We start from the raw sequence: 16,758 nt of genomic DNA, 5'->3' as shown, positions 1-16,758 counted from the left end.
CACTGTTTGGCTGGTGGGTCTTGCCCACATGCTCAGGAATTTTCCCCTGGCAGGGATCCTGGGGTTTTTTGGCCTTCCCCTACAGCATGGGGCACAGGTCACTTTCAGGTTTAAACAAGTGTAAAAGGTGGATTCTCTGTAACTTGAAGTCTTTAAATCATGATTTGAAGACTTCAGTAACGCAGCCAGAGGTTATGAGTCTATTACAGGAGTGGGTGAGTGAGGTTCTATGGCCTGCAGTGTGCAGAAGGTCAGAGTAGATGATCATGGTGGTCTCTTCTGGCCTTAAAGTCTACTAGTCTATAAAACTTCACAACATTTAAAGACAGCTACTGGAGGACTCCAGGCAGTTCACTCTCGTGATAGAGAAGGGTAAGCTGGTGGCAAGAACAGCTCTTCAGGATTGCTTGGATGCGGTGGACTCAGCAGCTCAATCCATGGTATCTGCCATGTCTGTAAGGAGGTGTTCATGGCTGCAATCTTCTGGTCTCTCTCCTGAAGTACAGCATATCATCCAGGATTTGCCATATGACGGTTTGTCCCGCTTTTTGGAAAAGATGGACGATAGATTGCATAACCTAAACCAGCGGTCTCCAAACTTTTTTGATCGCGCACCCCATCAGTAAAATATTTTTGAGCACTCACCCCCCTGCCACGCCGAAGCGCAAAAAAAAAAAAAAAAAAAAGGCGCTCCTCCTGCCGCGCACCCCCAAGGATCCTCTTGCGCACACCCCACTTTGGAGACCACTGACCTAAATGATTCCAGGACAACCATGAAGTCACTTGGAATCTACACACAGGTGACAAAGAGGAAGCAGTTCTGGACCCATCAGGCTCACAGGTATCAGAAGACCTGAGGCCCCAAGACCTGCAGAGGAAAAAGAGGCAGGAATTACAGGAGGCTACAGCCCCCCTAGTCATCTGTGACAACCAGCGGCCCAGTTTAAATATGCATTTTCACAGGTTTTTCAAAGGCAGCATACCGGTACTTATAAGCCAATCTGGTCCTACCCTTATCTTTGCCAGTCCTTCATGCTTGGACTCACATCACATCTTATTGGTGGGTCCTAAGCATAGTGGATCTGGGCTATTCCCTGCATTCGTTTCCAACTCCTTCAGGGACTAGTCATGAGACCGTTCATCAGCAGGAGGTCCAATCTCTCCTTCTAGTGGGAGCCACAGAGAAAGTTCCTCAGGGAAAAATGTTTTTATTCCTGCTCTTTCCTTATTCCCAAATCAAAAGGCAGTCTCAGTTCTATTTTAGACCTAAGAGAGTTAAACAAGTACCTGAAGAAAATAAAGTTCCATATGGTTACCCTAGCTTCCATCATTTCTTCCCTGGAACAGGGCAACTGGTATGCTGCTCTTGACTTACAAGATGCCTACTTCCACAGAGTGATCTGTCCAGACCATGGGAAGTTTCTCAGGTTTGTAGTGAATGGGACACTGTCAATTCACGGTACTTCCATTCGGCCTCTCAGCCCCATATGTTTTCACAAAGCAAATGGTACTGGTAGCTGCATATCTGAGGAGATTGGGAATCTGTGTGTTCCCCCTGCCTGCACAACTGGCTGCTGAGAGGCCAGTCCGAGGCTCAAGTGCTGTCCAGTGTGACCATCATTTAGTCCACCTTCAATGCACTGGGGTTCTTACTCAGTCTGGACAAACCAATTCTAAAATCTGTGCAAAGAATAGAGTTTACCAGAGCACTCCTGGATGCTACAAAAACCAGAGTGTTTCTTGCCCCATTCAAGGTTCGAAACACTCAGAGACCATCTTGGATCTAAAAGCACATCCCGTTACCACAGTGAACATTTCCCCAGACTTTTGGGGCACATGGCAGCATATGTACATACCTATGTAGTACAGCATGACAGAATCCTCCTCAGGAGGCTTCAGGGTTGGTTACATTTCTCAATGTATGTCCCCTGTCAAAATCGTCTAAACAGAGTGATTCACATTACAGAGGTAATTTTGTCCTCTCGACTGGAGGACAGTCTCTTGCAACATTTGTATGGGAGTTCCCTTTGTTTCTCCGCAACTAAATCTCATTTTCATCACAGATGCCTCGTCCCTGTATTGTGGTGTACACGTCAGAATCCTGCAAATGCAATGATTTTGATTGTCACAGGATCTGAGGGCGCGTATAAACTTCAGGGATCTATGTGCTATCCATCTAGCCTACTTGGTCTTCCATCCATGTATTCTGGGAAAATATCTGCTAGTTTTAACAGACAACACAGCAACTTTGTTTTATGTAATCAGACGGGGAGCGGTACATTTGTCCCAAATGTACAAGGCGGCAGTTCTACTTTGGGATTTCTGCATAACCAATTCCATTCACCTCGAAGCTGCATACCTTCCAGGAGAACAGAACATGTTGGCAAATCACCTAAGTAGGTCTTTGCTCATCTTCCAGCTGTGGGGGAACTCCCCAAATGGACCTGTTTGCAACAAAGGCCAACAGAAAGTGCCATCAGTTCTGTTCCCATGGGGGTCACAGCTCAGGGTCTTTGACAGATACTTTCTGCCTTTCCTCTGATACCATTACTACTCAGAGCCCTGTTCAAGGCCAAGCAGGATCATGCTTGCCTCATACTAACAGCACCAGCGTGGTCTTGGCAACATTGATTCTCGACCCTGCTAGTGTTGTTAGCGAGGCCTCCTCTACCTCTTCCATTGAATTCACATGTGATTTCTCAAGACCATGGCCATCTGCTCCACCCCAAACTACAGGCCTTCCACTTGGCAGTATGGATGCTTCATGGCTAGCACAGTGGAAATAGTTGCTTGAAAGATGTTCAGGAAGTGCTTTTGAATTGCAGAAAGCCTTCAACTAGACATACTTACCTGGCCAAATTAAAATGTTTTTCTATATGGTCTCAACAGAAAAGTCTCTCTCCAGTGCAGGCTTCCATGTTTTGAATTGTCTGTTGCTCCTAAAACATCAAGGTCTGACAGTTCCATTAAAATATATTTGTCAACAATTTCAGCATTCCATCCCTCCAGTGAGTAATAGATTGCTTTTTTCCAATCCCATAACTATCAGGTTTCTAAAAGGTTGGACCGATTATACCCTTGGGTGTAAGAACCTGTTTCCCCATGAGATCTCAGCATGATGCTAACAAAATTAATGGGACCTCCCTTTGAACCTCTTGTGACTTGCTTCCAACTCCACCTCTCCACGAAAATGGTGTTTCTGATTGCAATAACCTCATCAAGGAGAGTCGGTGAATTGAGAGCCTTGGTTTCAGAACCTTCTTAGTCAGTTTTCCAAAAGGATAAAGTTTACCTCCAACCTCATCCAAATTCTTTACAAAGATGGTTTCCAATTTCCACATTAATCAAGCAATTTATTTGTCAACTTTTTTTTCCTGAAGCTTCACAAGCATAAACATGAGCAGAAGCTTCATTTACTGGATCTGAGGATGGGATTAGCCATCCACTTGATTGCATCATATCCTTTAGATTCTCAGCACAGTTATTTGTAGCAGTTGCAGACAGAGTGAAAGGTAAATTGGCTACACTCCGAAGATTTCCTCCTAGATTTCCTCTTGCGTTCGTTTTGCTACCAGTTAGCTAATGTCAATGGCTCATTCAGCTAGAGTGCAATCAGCTTCAGCAGCTTTCCTAGCGCAAATACCTGTTTGAGACATTTACAAAGCAGCAACCTGGTCATCAGTTCACGCATTTGCTGCTCATTATACCATTTCCCATTGGTCCAGGAATCATGCCAGTTTTGGGTGGGTTGTTGTACAGTCATTCAGATAGACTCCAAGCTCGCCTCCATGTTAATCTGCTTGTGAGTCACCTACAGCAGAATGAACATGTGCAATCACGCAAAGAAGGGAAAAAAGGGTTACCCAGCTTTCTGTAACTTGTTCTTCGAGATATGTAGCACATGTCCATTCAATGACGGGTCCTCCTTTCCCTCTCTGTTGGAATCTATCGGATAAGAAGTAACTGGGAGGGAGTGGCTCTGTGGTGACAGAGGGTGCTTGAGCTACCCGACGAGTACCGCAGTTCTGACAACTGTGTTTGAAGCGCACACACACATTTTCAGTAGAATGGACATGTGAAACACATCTCGAAGAACAACAGTTACGGAAAGGTAGGTAACCATTTCTTCTTTCATTAAAATGTTTATTCATAGATGTTAAAATATGCACATTGAAGATAGGACATATCTTTAATGTAAAATGCATGTATGCAATTAAAAACAAAAGTTGCCCATTTTTACTTTCAGTTTTAATTGTAGCCGCATGAAGATAATGAATTTAATTAAATCAATATAGTTGTCCTTTTTGATGCTGATTTTTTCCCCTCCAAATTGAAATAGGTTAGGTTTTTTTAATTCATAAAAGATGCACTTTTTGTGTTAAATAAACTTTCTACAAATCCATAATTTGTTTTTACTTATTGCATCAGCAAAGACCTGTTTGTTTTTCAAGAACTGTGTTGCACAGTTCTGGGAAAAGGAGTGATGAAAGAACCAAATTCAGGGCAAAAGGAAGGATTTCCTAGTGGTTAGAGTGCTAGTCTGGGTCTTGGGAGACCAGGTTTCAATTTCGTGCTCTCCTACAGACTTCCTGTGTGACCTTAGCTAAGTCACTTAATTGCTCTGGGTGCTCTGTTCCCCATCTGTAAAATGGGGATAATAGTACTTCCCTACCTCACACAGATATGAGGAGAAATACACTAAAAATGTTGGAAGTTGCCCCATTATTACCAAAAATGGGGACCTTAGGGATCTTCAAAATGACACACATGTTGGGAAAAGAAAATATAGCATCTTGTAAATGGCTACTGCAGTAAGCATGCCAAACTTATTTGCCTGAAAAGTTATTCCTTTATTTCTCTATGCATTTATAATTCATTCTAGCATCACATGTAATTTTAAATTAATATCCTGGCCCCACTGGTAGTCTTCCCCCTTGACTTCAATTGGGCCAGGATTTTAAGTGCAATTCAAACTGAAGATTTACTGTTACCTACTAAATAATATTTTGTTAAAAGCCAAGTGAGGTGAATAGCATAACTGTATAGCACTACATATATATAGTTTTCAGTGCCAGTAATCTAATTACAACTTGTAAATGTTAATCTGCTAAAGCCACAGCCATTAATTTATGTGAAAGGAGTGGGAGTTTCACGAATGAGGATACTTTATGGGGATGAGCTGAAGTTAACTAACCAATAAGCAAGGAAGTCATATTGGTATCTGTTTATATGCATATCAGGAACTAGTTCTGTTGTAATCATACAAATATTTTATCTGTATTTAATCATACACACACACACACACGTATATCCTTCCTGTATATATACACAGTGGCTTTCACATTTTGTATAGTATTGTAAAAAAGATAACAAAGCTGAGAATTGCAGGACTCCAAAATGTTTATATGATGAATATATTGTCCCTCCTATACTAAATCTGTGCTATAATGTAATTTTTCTCTGTTTTCATAGCCTAGTCCTATAAAGAAAGAACGTTCTCCAAGACCCCAGAGCTTTTGTCACTCTTCCAGTATTTCCCCCCAAGACAAAATGACTCTGCCTGGATTTAGCACTCCTAGAGACAAACAAAGACTGTCCTACGGAGCCTTTACAAATCAGATCTTTGTCTCTACAAGCACAGATTCTCCAGCTTCTCCAACAGCAGATGCTCCTCCTCTCCCTCCTAGAAATGCTGGCAAAGGTAAGTCTGTTCACAAAAATGATTGTTCAATGGTTATCGTAACCAACCTGAACACTTTGTGTTCTTTCAAGATTTAGTGTACTTTTCCTTCATATTGTATAATGCTTTTTAATCTGATTAAGTTCACATACTGAAAGCTTGCATTTTACAGTGCTGAAATGAAAAGTTTACAGTAGATTTGTATTTAAGTTGCATCCGACATGAATTGTTAAGAATAACAAATATGTACTACAATTTTGTTTTCTAAAAAGCAGCTAATTCATTCTATATAGAAATAATGCTGCTCATGTTATGCTTGTTATTTAAACCCAGTATTTTAATAGTACATACTAGACATGAACCCAATCAAAAATCTCAAATCTAGTGCATCTTGGTAACTAATGAGTAGTGCTTCAGGTTAAAATGCTGTGCAGCTTCTGGCAGAGAAGACAGCCAGACCATGAGCAGGCTGGTGAGGTCCCCACTTATCATACGAGACTCCCCATCTGCTGAGCACTAATGGAGTGGAAGGGAAGGTCCTAAGCCCTCCACCAGGTGTCCAGCAAACCGCATATTCACTTTAAAACTGAGTAAGAGTCCCCAGGTCTTCACTGAATGAAACAACCGCTTGGTCTTGTAGGATTATCTATGAAGAAGAATTACGGGTTTGTGCTAAAGGGCTGGTCTACACTATGGGGGGGGGGATCGATCCAAGATACGCAACTTCAGCTACGCGAATAGCGTAGCTGAAGTCGAAGTATCTTGGATCGAATTACCTGGGGTCCACACGGCACGGGATCAACGGCTGCAGCTCCCCCGTCAACTGCACTACCACCGCTCGCTCTGGTGGAGTTCCGGAGTCAACAGTGAGTGCGTTCGGGGATCGATATATCACGTCTTAACAAGACACGATATATCGATCCCGGATAAATCGATTGCTACCCGCCGATATGGCGGGTAGTGAAGACGTACCCAAAGTTGTGTAATCAGCATCATGTACACTTAATGTAAAGCCATGAGATAGTTAATGTTGCCTTTTTTGTGATGAAATAATAAATTTTATAATAGTGTTTCAAAGGGAAGAGAATCTCTTACAACTATATTAGTCCTGAAGATTTTTTTCATACCTGATGTATTGTTGCTGTAAGAGATGTTAATAGTTTGCTAATCCATTTATACCATACTCATAACATTATGGTTTGGAGTGGGCTATTCAACTATGGAATATTATTGTTAGTTTTCTGTAATTCACTTAAGTCTAATCTTGAAGCTTTGCTACCATCAAGTTTTCTACTTTTTTCTTTCCTGCAGCTTATACAGAGACAAACTGTTTTTGTTTGTTTTATTTTGATTTTTATTTGTTTTTTAAACTAGACTTATGTAAAATGTCCTTAGTGGCTAACAGCATAATGTGAGGCTAAAAGCCTTAAGTGAATTTGCCCCCTTGAGTTACAAAGCTGTTATATAACCATTTGCATTTCATTTTCTTGGCTCTTACTTTAGTTTCAATTTTCAAAAGGAATAAAGAAAAGATCTCATTAAAATGTACAGCGTGACACTGGACGCAGTAGTCTCTGTTTGCTTTATAGAACACCAGTTGCATGATTCAGATACCATGCTTGGGAAATACTGTTCCAAGGGCAGCATTAGTCATGTATTGGTGATTTTAGTGTTTCCTGTTTTTTTTTTTTTTTTTTTTTTTCAATATAGGAAAGTTGTCAATTGACTGCCTAACTAGCCTTGCCGTTCTGTTACACAGCTTCTGTCTTCATCCATTACTCATGGGCTAATGCTCCCCCTCCTGTGGAATTCGGAGGTGGTCCAGTGTTGTTGCTGGAGGCTCCAGGACTAAGCCCCACCCTGCAGCTATGGCCACCAGATTTTCTGCCTCCGGTGATGGAGCATGCTGGTAGTTCAGTTTCTCCCAACCATTTTGTTTTAAAGCCTTTATTATTATTATTATTTTTCATGCCGTTTTGACTTATTATCTCCCTCCTCCCCTCAATGAGATGAATAGCAGCAGAGTGGTTTCAGCCACCTGGATCTGCTACTGCAGCACCTCCTGCTAGACTCCTCTGCAGAGCTGTCCTAAAAACACCAGCCTTAAATCTAAGCGGTGATCCTTACATGAGGCAGCACTTACAAGATCTACAGTTATGACCTGCCAGTTGCCAGCCAGCTGACCATTGCATTACTAGGTCATGGGGCTCAGAGTCAGGCCAGCCGACCTTTGCACTGGTTGGACTCGGGGTTCAGAGTCAGACCAGCAAGATGAGTCCCAACCCTGCCCCAGTGTCTCACAACTCCAGCACAGGAAAGCCTGATCAGGAGCTTCTGAGCTTTAGGGGAGAGAGTTTAAGGATGAGGAGAAAGCTATCTGGTCAGCTTAGGGGATAAGTCTTGTAATAGACCTGGACTGGAGTGGGAAAAATCCTGAAAGGATCCAGAATCCCTCCCAGATAGTGAAGTGGGTCCTCAGCTCCCTGGGAAAAGAAGCAGGGCTCCTACACAGCAGTCCTTGCTCCCACTATGAATCAGGATTCTCATGGTACTCAGGGGTAAGTCCTGTAAATCCCATAGACTCCCAGAAAGACAGAAGCAAATGTGTCCTTCACAAGGCAGTGATTACTACTAGTAATGAACAAATGGGGAAGAAATATGGGGTTAGCCTCCTCCTCCTTTGTCTTCTCTTCCTGAGGGAGTGTTTGCTGGGGCTTTTGTCATATGCAGAGTTTCTTTCACAGACAGTCTTCTTTACCATGCTCACTGCCACTCCACCATGCCCTCTGGACATGCAGAGAAGCCTGTGTTCCTCCTATGCAGTTCTGCCTCAGGCTGAAGCCTAATTGCGATTGAGCCTTGCTCTGCCAGGGAAAGAGGGTCAGACTCTGAAAGGCAGGAAAGATTCTCTCTCTCCACAGGCTGGCTCCACATTAAAGCCCTAGGAGCATTTCAAGCAGTCTGTGACCAGAACAGAGGCTCCCCACAAAACTGCACCATCATGGGATTACAGGGAGTTAAATGAAAAAATCCCTTCCCATTTTCAAAATAATCCTAGTAGGAGCAACCTAGTATAATACTTCCTTGGATGCTAGCCAGCCTGGGGAGCAGGCAGCAGCCTTTTAGCCTTCCAGGGACATCTAGCAAGCTACTTCCACAATTGAAGTATATGTACCAGTAACCTTCTCTGTTGTGCAGTCTTATGTCAGAATGAATAATGTACTGCTTCCCTTCTGTAAACAGCCTGGGGAAGAAGTACCGCATGTGCAAAACAACAAAACATACCACCAACCTACAAGATTTTTTCAGGACAGGATGTCAGTCAGTGGCTTGCAAGGAACTCATTTATATTAATAACATATCTTCGCCTTCAAATATTATTAGATACAAGCTTTCCTGTTAATGCCTCCTTTGAGGGCCTCATAAGAGCCAAATGAAGGCACCTGATTAAACCAAATGTTAATGTTTATATGAAAGAAATTTTATAAATTTGGGGAGCCTACGGTGGTGCAACAGTAGCTCCACCAATCAAAGATGTATCCACATCTTCAGAAGGGGACTTCTTTCCAAAAGACCCATAGCCATAGGAATGATGACAATGCACAGCAATTTCAAAACTCAGCTATAGCCTTTCAGATCACAGGTTCTTCATACATTTAGCAAGGAATGCCCTCTTTGTGGCAAAAAAGTGGCTTGTTGTCTAAAGGTATGACCCTAGCTGGGAGTAAGACATCACAAGTTCTGTCCTGGTCAGATCCTTAATATGCTTTTTGTTGAGCAATGGATTCCAATTTGGTGGCTACAAGGAAGCTGTGTTACAATCATGAATAGCTTCATCCTAAATGGATATCTTGTGCATGAAAACTTGTTGGTGGGGAGCTATTGGGGGAAACATTAGAGAAATTACTAGCTGAGATTGCAGAGTGGCTTCAGCTCTCATTGTTGAAGCCACCATAGCAATCCAGTGGCTGCTACCAACACTAAGGGTGTTCAGGAAGTAACTATTACCCTGGCAGAAGGGAAAATCTGGAGCAGAAGTTTCCAGAGGAACCTAGATAATTTTTCCTCCAAACCAACTAAGTCCTCAGCATGACAAAGAGTATTTGAGTACAAGATCTCACAAAGTGGAACCAGACTGCTGGCACTTAACATTAAAAAGGTTGCAGAGCAGTTTTTAAACTAAGGGATGGGGGAAAGCCGATTGCTGCAGTGGAGCACGTGGATCGGACAGAGACTTCTCTTAGAAGAGAGGCTATTGATAGATATTCTCTAGGTTCTAGTCAGGAGCAGAGGATGGAAGAGGATAAAGTAAGGGCCCGATCAGATGAGAAACATTCACATAAAGAATTTGACACATCAGAAAAGGGCAGACAAATAAACAGTGACAAGTTTTGAAAGTGCTTGTACACAAATGCTAGAAGTCTAAATAATAAGATGGGTGAACTAGAGTGCCTCGTGTTAAAGGAGGATATTGATATAATAGGCATCACAGAAACCTAGTGGAGTGGGGGACAATCAATGGGACACAATCATTCCGGGGTACAAAATATATTGAAAGGGCAGAACAGGTCGTACGGGGGGAGAAGGGGAGTGGCACTATATGTTAAAAAAAATGTAGAATCAAATAAAATAAAAATCTTAAATGAATCCACATGTTCCATAGAATCTCTATGGATAGTAATACTACGCTATAATAAGAATATAACAGTAGGGATCTATTACGACCACCTGACCAGGACAGTGATAGTGACGATGAAATGCTAAGGGAGATTAGAGAGGCTGTCAAAATAAAGAACTCAATAATAGTGGGGGATTTCAATTATCCCCATATTGACTGGGTACATGTCACCTCAGGATGAAATGCAGAGACAACATTTCTCGATAGTTTAAATGACTTCTTGGAGCAGCTGGTACAGGAACCCACAAGGGGAGAGGCAATTCTCGATTTAGTCCTGAGTGGAGCGCAGGATCTGGTCCAAGAGGTAACTATAACAGGACCGCTTGGAAATAGTGACCATAATATAACAACATTTAATATTCCTGTGGTGGGAAGAACATTCAAATGGCCCAACACTGTGGCATTTAATTTCAGAAAGGGAAACTATGCAAAAATGATGTGGTTAGTTAAACAGAAATTAAAAGGTACAGTGACTAGAGTGAAATCCCTGCAAGCTGCATGGACACTTTTCAAAGACACCATAATAGAGGCCCAACTTAAATGTATACCCCAAATTAAAAAACACAGTAAAAGAACTAAAAAAGAGCCACCGTGGCTTAACAACCATGTAAAAGAAGCAGTGAGAGATAAAAAGGCATCTTTTAAAAAGTGGAAGTCAAATCCTAGTGAGGTAAATAGAAAGGAGCATAAACACTGCCAAATTAAGTGTAAAAATGTAATAAGAAATGCCAAAAAGGAGTTTGAAGAACAGATAGCCAAAAACTCCAAAGGTAATAACAAAATGTTTTTTAAGTACATCAGAAGCAGGAAGCCTGCTAAACAATCAGTGGGGCCCCTGGACGATCGAGATACAAAAGGAGCACTTAAAGACAATGAAGTCATTGCAGAGAAATTAAATAAATTCTTTGCTTCAGTCTTCACAGCTGAGGATCTTAGGGAGATTCCCAAACCTGAGCCGTTCTTTGTAGGTGACACATCTGAGGAATTGTCACAGATTGAAGTGTCACTAGAGAAGGTTTTGGAATTAATTGATAAACTTAACAGTAACAAGTCACCGGGACCAGATGGCATTCACCCAAGAGTGCTGAAAGAACTCAAATGTGAAATTGCGGAACTATTAACTATGGTTTGTAACCTGTCCTTTAAATCAGCTTCTGTACTCAATGACTGGAAGATAGCTAATGTAACGCCAATATTTAAAAAGGGCTCTAGAGGTGATCCTGGCACTTACAGACCAGTAAGTCTAACATCAGTACTGGGCAAATTAGTTGAAACAATAATAAAGAATAAAATTGTCAGACACACAGAAGAACACACAAAAGTCAACATGGTTTCTGTAAAGGGAAATCATGTCTTACTAATCTATTAGAGTTCTTTGAAGGGGTCATCAAACATGTGGACAAGGGGAATCCAATGGACATAGTATACAATACTTAGATTTCCAGAAAGCCTTTGACAAGGTCACTCACCAAAGGCTCTTACGTAAATTAAGTTCTCATGAGATAAGGGAGAAGATCCTTTCATGGACTGAGAACTGGTTAAAAGACAGGGAACAAAGGGTAGGAATAAATGGTAAATTTTCAGAATGGAGAGGGGTAACTAGTGGTGTTCCCCAAGGGTCAGTCCTAGGACCAATCCTATTCAACTTATTCATAAATGATCTGGAGAAAGTGGTAAACAGTGAGGTGGCAAAGTTTGCAGATGATACTAAACTGCTCAAGATAGTTAAGACCAAAGCAGACTGTGAAGATCTTCAAAAAGATCTCACAAAACTAAGTGACTGGACAACAAAATGGCAAATGAAATTTAATGTGAATAAATGTAAAGTAATGCACATTGGAAAAAATACCCCCAACTATACATATAATATGATGGGGACTAATTTAGCTACAACTAATCAGGAAAGAGATCTTGGAGTCATGGTGAGTCTCTGAAGACGTTCACGCAGTGTGCAGCGGCAGTCTAAAAAGCAAACAGGATGTTAGGAATCATTAAAAAAGGGATAGAGAATAAGACGGAGTATATCTTATTGCACTTATATAAATCCATGGTACGCCCACATCTTGAATACTGCGTACAGATGTGGTCTCCTCATCTCAAAAAAGATATACTGGCATTAGAAAAAGTTCAGAAAAGAGCAACTACAATTATTAGGGGTTTGGAACAGGTCCCATATGAAGAGAAATTAAAGAGGCTAGGACTTTTCAGCATGGAAAAGGGGAGACTAAGGAGGGATATGATAGAGGTATATAAAATCATGAGTGGTGTGGAGAAAGGTGAATAAGGAAAAGTTATTTACTTGTTCCCATAATATAAATACAAGGGGCCACCAAATGAAATTAGTGGGCAGCAGGTTTAAAACAAATAAAAGGAAGTTCTTCTTCACACAGCGCACAGTCAACCTGTGGAACTCCTTGCCTGAGGAGGTTGTGAAGACTAGGACTATAACAGGATTTAAAAGAGAGCTAGATAAATTCATGGAGGTTAAGTCCATTAATGGCAATTAGCCAGGATGGGTAAGGAATGGTGTCCCTAGCCTCTGTTTGTCAGAGGGTGGAGATGGATGGCACTTGATCATTACCTGTTAGGTTCACTCCCTCTGGGGCACCTGGCATTGGCCACTGTCGGTAGACAGGATACTGGGCTGGATGGACCTTTGGTCTGACCCAGTATGGCCGTTATTATGTATGTTGCTGTGATGTAAATCTTTGGTGTTGACATATACATGTTCTTATAAACTGGTCATCACAAGTTTAGGCTTTAAATTAAACAAAGTTTTCTAACCGTCAGAGTGAAGTTCTGAAACAGCCTTCCAAGATGAGTAGTGGGTACAAAAAACTAATTTGTTACAAGCCTGAGCCTGATAAATTTATGGAGGGGGTGATATGATGAGGTTGTCTACAATGGCATATAGTCCATCCATGACTACTATTAGCAAATATCTCCAATGGCTGGAGAAGGGACATTAGATGGGGAGTGCTCTGAGTTACTACAGAGAATTCTTTCCCCAGTGTCTGGCTGATGGGTCTTGACCACATGCTCAGGGTCTAACTCCATATTTGGGGTCAGGAAGGATTTTTCCCCAGAGTGAGACTGGCAGAGACCCTTGAAGGTTTTCACCTTCCTCTGCAGCCTGGGTCACGGGTCACTTCTCGGTTTGAACTAGAGTAAATGGTGGATTTTCTGTAATTTGAATTCTTTAAATCAATATGTGAGGACTTCAGTAACTCAGTAAGAGGCAATGGACAATTTATAGGAGTGTGTGGGTGAGGTTCTGTGGCCTGCAGTAGACATGGGGTCAGACTAGATGATCATGTTGGTCCCTTCTGGCCTTAAAGTCTATGAGTCAAGCAAAACAGAAATGTACGTATTTGAAAGAGCATATTACTGTACCATAGATTTTGGACACCGGCATATTTCTGATGATAAACTGTTACACACAGACTCCTACATTATGATCCAGCATTAGAGAGCAGGTAATGTCAGACTGATGGTGTAAGAGTGTGAATGAGGTTGAGCGAAGTTAATGTTAAATGTAAACTATTATGTTTCTTTGCTTTCAAAACTGTCAAACCAGTCTAAGCTTGCTAGAGACACCAGCCTTTCTCTCTAGTCATAGCAGATGCAGTGTAGTGAGTCAGTTTCAGCTGACATCATTGTACATGCTAATGGACTTGTGGAGGATTTCATCAATTGAAAAAAATCTTATGTATAAATTCATATTTACCAGTGGTTATATGAATAGGTTGGGCTGGATCAGAAGGATAGTAGATAAAGTCCAAATACTCTAATATGTAAGACACTGAGAACACACACTAATATAGAAATATCACCTTCAAAGTGGTTACTAATGTACTATAAATTATCCTAAACATTGTTTGTTTTTTATTTTAGTATTTAATAGATCTAAACAAAATTAGACTCTGCTACCTGTCCCTCAAAGAAGAGAAAGATGTGTTGGTACTGATTTTTAGATCTCATCTTTCCCTCCCCCCTCCCCCTTTAGGAAAAAAATACATCACCTTACCTTTTCAGATCCTCCTTACTCTCTTAATTTGCCATCATTGAGCTTTGTCTATTAAATTACCACCTTAATATGTCTGGTTATTTTTATAGAAAAATTATTTTTGCTTTTCATTTTAGACATATTACATCCATTTGATTACAGGTGATCTGCAAATATATTTAGTGTATTTTATGGGCTGAGTGCCCCATATAACAAGAGTAAGAGGAGCATCCAGTCCATAAATGATTTTAAACTTATTTTATTTCCCATTATTTCCATTCCCCCCAAATGTAATCTCATTAGCTCCTTGTCTGCTGTAAGGTTCCAACAGCTACCATGGGACTGTGCTAGAGCGTGGAGCCAGTCTGTAAGGAACAGGTAGGTGTTGGGTTCCATTATTTAGCAACTGGCGTCGTTTTGAAAAGTTTCTTAATATTGTTTTGTATCCTTTGGGATATAAATATAATAAATCTTTTCCAAAGCATGCTGTATACTTTAGTCCTTCGTAAACTGGCTTCATTCTCCAGTGAAGTTCCTTAGTAGCAAGGTTCCATGGTGTTTGCTGAGATGTCACAGTGAACTGGAAACCAGCAAATCTGAGCTTTGTGTGTTTGTGTGTACAATGGAATTATTTGGAATTATTATTATTTATGTAGGGGATATTACGATGACACTAACTTAACTGCAAATTCTTTTATTAAATCCAAAGGTTGATCGTATTTATACAATTGCTCTAAACATGCCTAAAAAGCCTGAATAATATGCAATTTACTACATCCAAATAGTAACAAAACATTTATAAGCATTTGATCAAGATATTTACAAATGGGCTAAACCCAGGAGTATTAGACCCAATTTAGTCAGTCAGGCACTATCAATGACACTTCAGGAGTTCACCCTTTTGTACCCTTTTCATAAACCAGTGATGGCATTGCCTGTTACTAACTTAGGTAAAAACCATGTTGGGGCCAGTTTGGGGTCATTGCTGGTTCAATGTGCACAATTTTTTCTTATTATTAACTATCTATATTATAACTGGGGTTTCTTCTTCCGTTTATTTTTCAGTTACCTTTCAGGCCTAGCTTTTCCAATTAAGCCATATTCTTTCAAGGCCTTCTCACAACTGCTAGCAAAACCAGCATTGTACACACAAACTACGGAGCATTTTTTTTCATTTAACTAAGCTAATTCAACCCTGTTCTAGCCTACAGTGTGGGGGAAGGAAGGCAAGTTAAAAATCATTTATGTACTGAATGCCCCCTCTTACCCATGGTTTTTAGTGCATTTGGTGTCTAAAACTTAACTTGGTTTATTTTTTAAAACTGTGTACACGTATATGGGTTTATAAATTACAGTATGTCAATTTGTGTGTGTGTGTATAGCTAATGTATTTGCAAGTTACTTTTATATTTCTACATATATTAGTTAATGTAAGACTGGGTCTTTTGGTTTGCTAACTTTTCAGCTGGAGTTTTAAAAGCTGCTGAAGTTGATGTGTTTGCTCCCCACATTTCATTGAGGAAAAAGGGTAGGTTAGGCATTGTCTATGTGATAAAGTTGCACCAGTTGAAGTTAAATAGGTATACCTATTTATGTTAAACTGGTGTTAACCCCTGCATGGACATTCTTATTTTGTTAAAAGGTTGGCTTATTTTGGTTTAGCTAAAACTGATTACTTAATTAATTTAAACTAAACCAAAATAAGCCTGGTTTAAACTGAAATAAATGTGTCTACTTCAAATAAATTGGTTTAAAAATCACATCTTTAGTTAAACTGGCTCAACTTTCTCACGTAAAAACAAGTCCTCAGTAATACTTAGTGAGGAAGTCAGTTGAAGTTCAATTTCCATAATTCTGACAAGCTTCAGTTGTCTGATAGGTCTGCTGGTTTGTGTGTTGTTTTTGTAATGACAGCCAAGGAGTAGCATGGCTTAACACATTAGTTTCACTGATCTTAATTAAATCTCTGCAAACGTTTAGTGACACACCCAATATTCAGGCTAATGTTGCCAGCTAGTTCTTCTAGTCCTGTTGTAAAGGTTTGGGGCAAATATGGGTCATTTTCACAATTTTAGGTGAAAATTAAGATAATTTAAGTGGCTTTGCCAGTTTCTATCAGAAAACCTAATCAGAACCTTCCAATTTAGGTCTGTTTGGATTTTGAGCTGCTGCATTCGATTTCCAAACTTGGAGCAAAACACAGTGTGTCAACCCATACACATTGAAAGCACAGCTCTGACTTTAATGCTCTTAGACTATATTATGACAGTCTTTCCTTACTAAATGCATACACAACTCATTTTTAAAGAAAAGTGCTTCTAGCTATGTGTTTTGTTATATTTCAGAGCCTTGTGTTTTTGATTTTAGGTAAAACGAGCTATTTCACTCTTGTTT

The 16,758-nt window shown here is 40.5% G+C and overlaps 1 protein-coding gene across 3 annotated transcripts in view; it reads left to right on the top strand.

Annotated features, from left to right (window-relative positions):
• The window catches only part of ASAP1 (ArfGAP with SH3 domain, ankyrin repeat and PH domain 1), a 293,429-nt gene that overhangs the window by 239,112 nt on the left and 37,559 nt on the right, over window positions 1-16,758 (top strand). For all 3 annotated transcript variants that reach the window (XM_034763623.1, XM_034763624.1, XM_034763625.1), the window contains one exon: window positions 5,473-5,701. In XM_034763623.1, coding sequence (XP_034619514.1) covers window positions 5,473-5,701 — 229 coding nt within the window. The remainder of the gene's footprint in view (window positions 1-5,472; window positions 5,702-16,758) is intronic.

This window comes from Trachemys scripta, chromosome 2 (genome assembly GCF_013100865.1).
Source record: "Trachemys scripta elegans isolate TJP31775 chromosome 2, CAS_Tse_1.0, whole genome shotgun sequence".
NCBI lineage: Eukaryota > Metazoa > Chordata > Testudines > Emydidae > Trachemys > Trachemys scripta.
Note: the sequence above shows the minus strand (reverse complement) of the source record. Positions and strands in the feature narration are given on the sequence as shown.